Here is a 9,559-nt window from a genome sequence, read left to right as displayed (position 1 = left end):
AGAGAGAGGACAAGAGTAGTTTTATGAGTTTACACTTTAAGGATCTCCATCAACAGTGAAGAAATGGAAAATTAGCCTCTACTTCTCAAGAACAGCCTGACTCCTAGAGTCATAGAGTTATACAGCACAGAAACAGGCCCTTCGGCCCATCGTGCCCATGCTGGCCATCAAGCACCTAACTATTCTAATCCCATTTTCCAGCACTTGGCCCATAGCCTTGTATGCTATGGCATTTCACGTGCTCATCTAAATACTTCTTAAGTGTTGTGAGGGTTTCTGCCTCTACCACCTCTTCAAGCAGTGCGTTCCAGATTCCAACCACCCTCTGGGTGAAAAATCTTTTCCTCAAATCCCCTCTAAACCTCCTGCCCCTTACCTTAAACTTCATTTTTGACTTGGCAGATGATTGATTTCCTGTACCACATACCATAGAATCATTAACAACTATTTAAACAGCCAATCACTATATAGTTTAACAAGAATTTTGTATGTAACTGAAAGAGATAAGACATTATAATTTTATTTTGTTTGATATTTTAGCCTTGTGTCAGTGGCAATACTTTTGTCTCTGTGTCAAATGGTTGTGGATTAAAGTTCATTCCAAGATATTAGCAGATATAGGTTGTTCTCCTTTCCACCTAACTGACCAACGTCCAACCATACTCTCGCTTCTCCTCGCAACGTCCAGCCACACTCTCCCTGCTCCTGTCAACATTCTGCCACACTTTCCCTGCTCCTGTCAACATCCAGCCACACTCTCCCTGCTCCTCCCAACATCCAGCCACACTCTCCCTGCTCCTCCCAACATCCAGCCACACTCTCCCTGCTCCTCCCAATGTTCAACCACACTCTCCCTGCTCCTCCCAACATCTAACCACACTCTCCCTGCTCCTCCAAATCTCTAACCACACTCTCCCTGCTCCTACTGTTCTGATCCCTGTTGAGCACACCAACAAACCAAAAAAATCAAATCCACCAACTGACCCCAATTTAGGAAACAAAAACCAAATGGACAAGATTTCACTTTTGTAAATTTTACTATAACACCCAAACCAAAACTAACATAAATTAAACATGAACTAACAGTTCAACCAAAATTGATATATGTATATCTTAAAGGTTATATGTTAACTATCAGTTGCTACAAGGATGTATCTCGCAAGTCCTTTGGCAGTCCTATTGGCAGAGTGACAGCAAACTGTCACAAAGTCCTTCTGTTCTTTGAATTTTTCAAGCAGATCTCCAGATTCCCATCTCCCAAATTGCAAACACCGATTTCCACTCGATGACAGTTTCTCTGCAATCCGAACCCTACCGATACCATCTCCACCAAAACTGTGCACCCTTCTAGAAATTCTGTGCTTTGGTTCACAATAGTCCTGGTGGTGTAGCTTCATTGGTCCACCCTTTAGATAACTCTTTAAGACACCAAAAACAATAGTAGCCACTTGTATCTTCCAAGGGTCAGTCCTCAGAATCCAGGCTCCTTTGCCCATTGCCAAATCAACTGCTTCAATCAGCCGCTTTGTAAACTGTTTAGTCCAAGTAGCCTTTCTGGAAGCGCCAAAAATAAACTGCTTAACTCCTCATAGCAGACCAGAAAACAGGTTCCAAACTCAGTGACTTGTCCACTCAGAAGGCCTTCCACCATTGGACAATCTTTTCTTAATCCACTTGTTAATTTACATCTCTTAGCAGAGGCATTCTACTGTTCAACATGACACCCTCTCATAGCCAAAACAGCCATTCCAGCCTGCTGCTTTTTCAGTCTCTTTAAACTCTCCCAGCTTTGCAACCCCCTCCAGACCCTCCTTGTGCTACTGAAACCTAAGCTCAAATCACATGCTACTGGTAAAAAAAAACTGCTTGTTTGTTCTCAGTCATAGGACTGTTTGTCTAACCTGAGATTGACTCCCCAGACCTGGAAGTCTTTAGTTTCAATTTCAAATCAGAGACTGGCTCCAAATAAATACACAAGCGGGTATAGAATTCATTCTACACACAAAGACTCTATCACACTACCAATGTCCAGCCACACTCTCCCTGCTTCTCCCAATGTCCAGCTACACTCTTCCTGCTCCTCTCAATGTTTAGCCACATTTTCCCTGCTTCTCACAACATCAGTCCACACTCTCCCTGTTCCTTTCATCATCCAACCCTACTCTCCCATTTTTGTTCAATTTTGTGGTCCTGACAGTTTGGAAATCTTTTCTTACTGCTGTTCCCTCATTGGGGGGTTTCCTAAACTGAAGAAACAGCGCTGAGCAGACACATTTGAATATGTCACATTCGAATGCTATTCCAATTAGGTTACTACTCTCTCCAACTACTGCTTATATTTTGTTTATTTGATAGATACATAAAAATGCTTAATGTGTCTGATAAAATCATGTTGCTATTTGATAATTAATGACAATTCAACCAAATGAGATTTAATATCGGCAATTTCCACCAAGCAATACTAAAGCAAAAACATCACTGAGCATAGAACAGTCTTCTTTGGCCTATTGATTTATTTTTTTATTTAGAGATACAGCACTGAAACAGGCTCTTCGGCCCACCAAGTCTGTGCCGACCAACAACCACCCATTTATACTAACCCTACCACCTATTCCCATATTACCTACCACCTACCTACACTAGGGGCAATTTACAATGGCCAATTTACCTATCACCTGCAAGTCTTTGGCTGTGGGAGGAAACCAGAGCACCCAGTGGAAACCCACGTGGTCACAGGGAGAACTTACAAACTCCACACAGGCAGTACCCAGAATCGAACCCAGATCCCTGGAGCTGTGAGGCTGCGGTGCTAACCACTGCGCCACTGTGCCGCCCTAATCTCGAGAAACAATGGGTAAGTGCCTAGAGGTGGTCAGTAGTGTGTGAAGCAGCGCCTGGAGAGGTTATAAAGGCCAATTCCAGAGTGACAGATTCTTCCACAGGTGCTGCAGATAAAATTGGTTGTCGGGGCTGTTACACAGTTGGCTCCCTCCTTGCACTTCTGTCTTTTTTCCTGCCAACTGCTAAGTTTCTTCGACTCGCCACTGTTTAGCCCTGCCTTTATGGCTGTCCACCAGCTCTGGCGATCACTGGCAACTGACTCCCACAACTTGCGGTCAATGTCACAGGCCCTCGTGTCGCGTTTGCAGATGTCTTTAAAGCGGAGACATGGATGGCCAGTGGGTCTGATACCAGTGACCAGCTCGCTGTACAATGCGTCCTTGGGGATCCTGCCATCTTCCATGCGGCTCACATGGCCAAGCCATCTCAAGTGCTGCTGGCTCAGTAGGGTGTATATACTGGGGATGTTGGCCGCCTCGAGGACTTCTGCGTTGGAGATACGGTCCTGCCACCTGATGCCAAGGATTCTCCGGAGGCAGCGAAGATGGAATGAATTGAGACGTCACTCATGGCTGGCATACGTTGTCCAGGCCTCGCTGCCATACAGCAAGGTACTGAGCACACAGGTTTGAAACACTCGGACTTTTGTGTTCCGTGTCAGTGCGCCATTTCCCCACACCCTCTTGGCCAGTCTGGACATAGCAGCGGACGCCTTTCCCATGCGCTTGTTGATTTCTGCATCGAGAGACAGGTTTCTGGTGATAGTTGAGCCTAGGAAGGTGAACTCTTGAACCACTTCCAGAGCGTGATCGCCGATATTGATGGATGGAGCATTTCTGACGTCCTGTCCCATGATGTTCATTTTCTTGAGGCTGATGGTTAGGCCAAATTCATTGCAGGCAGCCGCAGTCCTGTCGATGAGTCTCTGTAGACACTCTTCAATGTGAGATGTTAATGCAGCATCATCAGCAAAGAGGAGTTCCCTGATGAGGACTTTCCGTACTTTGGTCTTCGCTCTGAGACGGGCAAGGTTGAACTACCTGCCACCTGATCTTGTGTGGAGGAAAATTCCTTCTTCTGAAGACTTGAACGCATGTGAGAGCAGCAGTGAGAAGAAGATCCCAAACAGTGTAGGTGTGAGGACACAGCCATGTTTCACGCCACTCAGGATAGGAAAGGGGTCTGATGAGGCACCGCCATCCTGAATTGTACCTTTCATATTGTCATGGAATGAGGTGATGATGCTTAGTAGCTTTGGTAGACATCCGATCTTTGCGAGTAATCTGAAGAGACCACGTCTGCTGACGAGGTCAAAGGCTTTGGTGAGATCAATGAAAGCAACGTAGAGGGGTATCTGTTGTTCGTGGCATTTCTCCTGTAGCTGTCGAAGGGAGAACAGCATGTCAATGATGGATCTCTGCTCGAAAACCGCACTGTGCCTCAGGGTAGATACGCTCAGCCTGCTTCTGGAGTCTGTTTAAAACGACACGAGCGAAGACTTTCCCCAGTATGCTGAGCAGGGAGATTCCACGGTAGTTGTTGCAGTCACCCCGGTCACCCTTGTTCTTATAGAGGGTGATGATATTGGCATTGCGCATGTCCTATGGTACTGCTCCCTCGTCCCAGCACAGGCAAAGCAGTTCATGGAGTGCCGAGTGTATAGCAGGCTTGGCACTCTTGATTATTTCAGGGGTAATGCAGTCATTTCCAGAGGCTTTTCCACTGGCTAGAGAATCAATGGCATCACTGAGTTCCGATTTTGTTGGCTGTTCGTCCAGCTCATCCATGACTGTCAGAGACTGGGCTGCATTGAGGGCGGTATCAATGACAACATTTTCCCTGGAGTACAGTTCTAGGTAGTACTCCACCCAGCGGTCCATTTGCTTGCGTTGGTCAGTGATTGTTTCCCCTGATTTAGACTTGAGGGGGGCGATCTTCTTGATGGTTGGCCCAAAAGCTCTCTTAATGCCATCATACATTCCTCTGATGTTTCTGGTGTTGGAGGCCAGCTGAATACGACTGCATAGGTGTTGCCAGTAGTCATTTGCATAGCACCTGGCTGTTATTTGTGCAGCGCTTCTGGCTACTTTAAGTGGTAAGGATGTTAACTTGCTGGGGGCTTTCTTGTCGTTCAACAGTGCAATGCGCTTAGCAGCTATGACAGGTTCCAGCTCTTCAAAGTGAGATTGAAACCTGTCTGCATTCTGCTTCTCATGTTTGCCAAAGGTGGTCATTGCTGAGTCATAGATGGTGTCTCTGATGTGGGCCCACTTGGTCTCTGCATCCTCTGCAGGAGTGTTTTGAAGAGCTTTTTCAAGTGAATTTAGCAACTTGTTTAACAGCTGTGGATAAGAAATTCTGTTAGTGTTGATGCACGGGCGGCCCTTCTGCTTGAAGTGATGTAGCTTCTTTATTTTGAGTCTAACTTTGCTGCACACCAGGGAATGGTCGGTGTCACAGTCCGCACTGTGGAAGCTGCGTGTGATTTGGATACTGTTTCTCGAGGCTCACCTTGTGACGATGAGGTCCAGCTGGTGCCAACGACATGATCTTGGGTGCCTCCATGAAACCTGGTGACAGGGTTTAGTATGAAAGAACGAGTTGGTGATGCAGAGGTTGTGATAGGTACACAACTCCAGCAGTCTCAGTCCATTCTCATTCATCCTTCCAGTGCCATGGCGCCCAAGGCAGGTGGGCCATGAGTCATGGTCAGCCCCAAACCTGGCGTTAAAGTCCCCCAGCAAGAACAAATATTCGGTATTCGGAATGCTACTAATGATATTATGGAGTTCCTCGTAGAACATTACTAGTCCAAATAATTAAGAAAGCAGTCCATAGAGTTTAGGTCTCATCTTTTAATCTACCTTAATATAATGCACCCTAAAATAACCTTTAATATATCTATGAGCAACATTAAAGAATCGTAGAATGATACAGCACAGGAAAACATTCAGCCCATTGTGACTGTGTCAGCCCAATGGTAGAGCTATCCAATTAATCCCACTCCCTTGATCTTTCCTCAGTCCTATTGAATGTTGCTATTGAATCTGCTTCCACCACCCTTTATGTCACCTCTGGTTCTTTTGGCAATGACCTTTGTAAGAGGTTCCGTTCCCATACCCACTTGTTACAGTTCTTGGACTTCAGGAATTACAAGAACAAAATTGCACACAACACAGGGTTTGGCTTAACCATGAAGTGTTATTTTATTGAATCCAATAATATCCCTAATACAGACACTTCTATAGTTAGTTGAAACAGAAATAACACTAAACTGTCCTCAGTACAAAGCCTCCTGCAGTAACTTAAAATTGACACCCAATTCCCAGCTGAACCCTTCAGCAATTTGACCACTGTTCCCAGTTACCCAAAACAAAGTCACTACGACTTGGCTCAAACTTACAAATTTCAGGCAAAAACACTACACTTTTGTTCCAAAACCCTCAGACCAAGATCACTACGAGTTGGCTGAAAACACTTACAATCACCCACACGGCCGGTCGGTCCCGGTGTTGATTGTAGGTTCTTACATTAGTGGTGGGAAAGTTATTGAAAGGGATTCTGAGAGACAGGATTTATATGCATCTGGAAAGGCAAGGTCTGATTAGGGATAGTCAGTGTGTTAGTTTGTGCATGGGAGGTGACCAAGAGGATTGATGAGGGCAGGGCGATGGACGTTGTCTACATGGACTTTAGCAAGGCCTTTGACAAGGTCCCGCATGGTAGGCTGGTCCAGAAGGTTCGAACACATGGGATCCAGGGTGAGCTAGCAAATTGGATACAAAATTGGCTTGATGATAAGAGGCAGAGGGTGCTAGTGGAGGATTGTTTTTCATATTGGAGGCCAGTGACCAGTGGTGTGCCACAGGGATTGGTGCTGGGCCCTCTGTTGTTTGTCACATATATTAATGACTTGGATGTGAATGTAAGGGGCATAATTAGTAAGTTTGCAGATGACACCAAAATTGGTGGTATAGTGGACAGTGAAGAAGGTTGTCTAAGGTTACAACAGGATATAGATCAATTGGGAAAGTGGGCAAGGGAGTGGCAAATGGAATTTAACACAGACAAGTGTGAAGTGATGCATTTTGGGAAGTGAAACCAGGGCAGGCCATATACAGTGAATGGCAGGGCCCTGAGGAGTGTCCTTGAGCAGAGAGACCTTGGGGTGCAAGTACATAGTTCCCTGAAATTGGCAACACAGGTAGACAGGGTGGTGAAGAAGGCGTATGGCTTGCTTGCCTTCATCGGCCGAGGCATTGAGTACAAGAGTTGGGACGTCATGTTACAGTTGTACATAACGTTGGTTAGGCCGCATTTGGAGTACTGTGTGCAGTTCTGGTCGCCGCACTACAGAAAGATGTGATTAAGCTAGAGAGGGTGCAGAAATGATTCACAAGGATGTTGCCTGGTTTGGAGGGCTTGAGTTATAAAGAGAGAGATTGGATAGGCTGGGTCTGTTTTCCCTGGAGCGAAGGAGGCTGAAAGGGGACATGATAGAGGTATATAAAATTATGAGAGGCATAAATAGGGTAGATAGCCAGAGTCTGTTTCCCATGGTAGGGGTGACAAAAACTAGAGGGAATAGATTTTATGGTGAGAGGGAGGAGGTTTAAAGTGGATCAAAGGGGTAAATTTTTCACACAAAGAATAGTGGGTATCTGGAATGAGCTGCCTGAGGTGGTGGTGGAGGTAGGAACAGCAGCGACATTTAAGAGGCATCTAGACAGGTGCTTGAATGAGCAAGGCATAGAGGGATTTGGAATTAATGCAGGCAGGTGGGATTAGTATCGATAGGCATTATGGGCGGCATGGACGGGGTGGGCCGAAGGGCCTGTTTCTATGCTGTACGACTCTATGACTCATCAGATCTGGCAGCATCTGTGGAGAAAGAAACAGAGTTAACGTTTCAGGTCTGTGACTTTTCATCAGATCTCAACTTGCTGAGTATTTCCTTCTTTTTTATAATCGATAGGCTTTTCAAACTCTAGCTTAGTATCACCCCGCTTCCTGTTTTATCTTGTCTTTTCCTGTTTCTAACCTTGTTGGTCTCCTGCATGAAAGGTCACGGACCTGAAACATTGGCCAGAATGTTATCAGCACATCCTGGTTCCAGCCTCCAGGACCCAATGCTGGTCCCAAGACAATGCAAGTGAACAGCAGAACCGCGGAGGGGATTTTTACCAGTGGTGGCCAATTAAAAGGTCGCTGCCGCTACCACTGCCCCATTAAGGACGGTGGCCTGCCTCTCAAAGCTGCCAGCCCAATCAGAGGGCCTTTGGTTTCTTTGTTTCTTTTCTTGCCCCCAAAAACCACTCCCTTTGGCCCTGCATGACTAACTTTTCTATCATTTAATCTCTCCTGTGCTCCACACTATCACATACCCTTTTGTTTTTTTTCCCCCACTCTCCCCTTGCTCAAAATCTATTACATTTCTAACTTTTCCCAGTTCTAATGAAGGGTCATCTACCTGAAACGTTAACACTATTTTTCTCTCTCTACAATGCTGCCAGGCCTGATGAGTATTTCCAGCATTTCCTGTCTTTATTTCAGATTTCCAGCATCCGCAGTATTTTGCTTTTGGACTAATATACAAGGTGGATGTGCAGTGGGAGAGGACCAGTCTAAGGGTAGATGCTGGCAAGATGTTTTCCCTAGTTGAGGAGTCTAGGCTAGGGATCACAGTCTCAGAATAAAGGGTCGGCCATTTAGGACTGAGATGAGGAGACACTTCTTCACTCAAAGAGTTGTGGATCTTTGGAATTCTCTACCACAGAGGAGTGTGGATGCTCAGTCGTTGAGTATATTCAAGCCAGATATCAATAGATTTTTGGGTATGAAGGGAATTAAGGGATATGGGGATAGTGTGGGAAGACAGAGTTGAGGTAGAAGATCAGCCATGATCATATTGAATGGCAGACCAAATGGCCTACTCCTGCTCCTAATTCTAGTGTTCTAAGAAAAACAAATTTAAAACAAAAACAATTAAAAGAACACTAATTGAAAGTGTAATTATTGGCTATTAGTTTGCAGGGTGCCTTTTTGCCATTAGATTTTATGTGGATGAATGTTTCATAAAATATTTAAACGTATTGCTCTTTGTGAAGCTCTCAAGCTCACAGCAACTGCTCTGATGCAAAATAATAAGCAGCTCTGATGACAAATGAAGGAACGTGTTTACAGAGAATCTGAAGAGTTTTCCTTCATACATACCCATTAACTAATTATAGATTGACGATACAGTGCAAGAAAACTAATTTACAAAGACTGCAACGAGAACTTTAACAATTACACTGATATGATTCCACTCGCTTTTCAAGATCTTATGCATCCATTTTATATATATTGAGAAAACAAGGTGTCATGCAGACCCCTACCTGCCATATTAATTTTGTCATATGAACATTGATTTTAAACTGTTGCTGGAGTGAAGAAAGATCTTGTTAAAAAAAATCACCAGGCACTTGGCTGGAAAAACATTTGCATACTAACAGACAGTGCTTGAAGAGAAAAAGGACTATTCCCTGGTCCACTTAACCCAAAATGGGCTGTGATAACCAGACATTGAAGGTGAGGATGCTCGCATTCCAGGATGACTGCTAAGATGGCAGAATCCACAATCAGAAGTGGCCAAATTAGCTAGTCACACGACTACCCTGCTGGGCAACCTGGAGTTTTTTTGAATTGTGCCACAGAGAAAAGCAGAGTTGAAACTGAA

At 44.9% G+C, this 9,559-nt stretch overlaps 1 protein-coding gene across 17 annotated transcripts in view; it reads right to left on the bottom strand.

Moving 5' to 3' along the window:
* Positions 1–6,022: 6,022 nt before the first annotated feature.
* zmat5 (zinc finger, matrin-type 5) overlaps positions 6,023–9,559 on the bottom strand; it is a 331,963-nt gene continuing 328,426 nt past the window's right edge. For all 17 annotated transcript variants that reach the window (XM_068055088.1, XM_068055085.1, XM_068055078.1 and 14 more), the window contains one exon: positions 6,023–7,722. Coding sequence is in view for 5 of the 17 variants with exons in the window: in XM_068055092.1 (XP_067911193.1) it covers positions 7,642–7,722 (81 nt within the window). In the remaining 12 variants the exon portion in view is untranslated. The remainder of the gene's footprint in view (positions 7,723–9,559) is intronic.

Source organism: Heterodontus francisci, chromosome 23 (genome assembly GCF_036365525.1).
Source record: "Heterodontus francisci isolate sHetFra1 chromosome 23, sHetFra1.hap1, whole genome shotgun sequence".
Taxonomy (NCBI): Eukaryota; Metazoa; Chordata; class Chondrichthyes; order Heterodontiformes; family Heterodontidae; genus Heterodontus; species Heterodontus francisci.
Note: the sequence above shows the minus strand (reverse complement) of the source record. Positions and strands in the feature narration are given on the sequence as shown.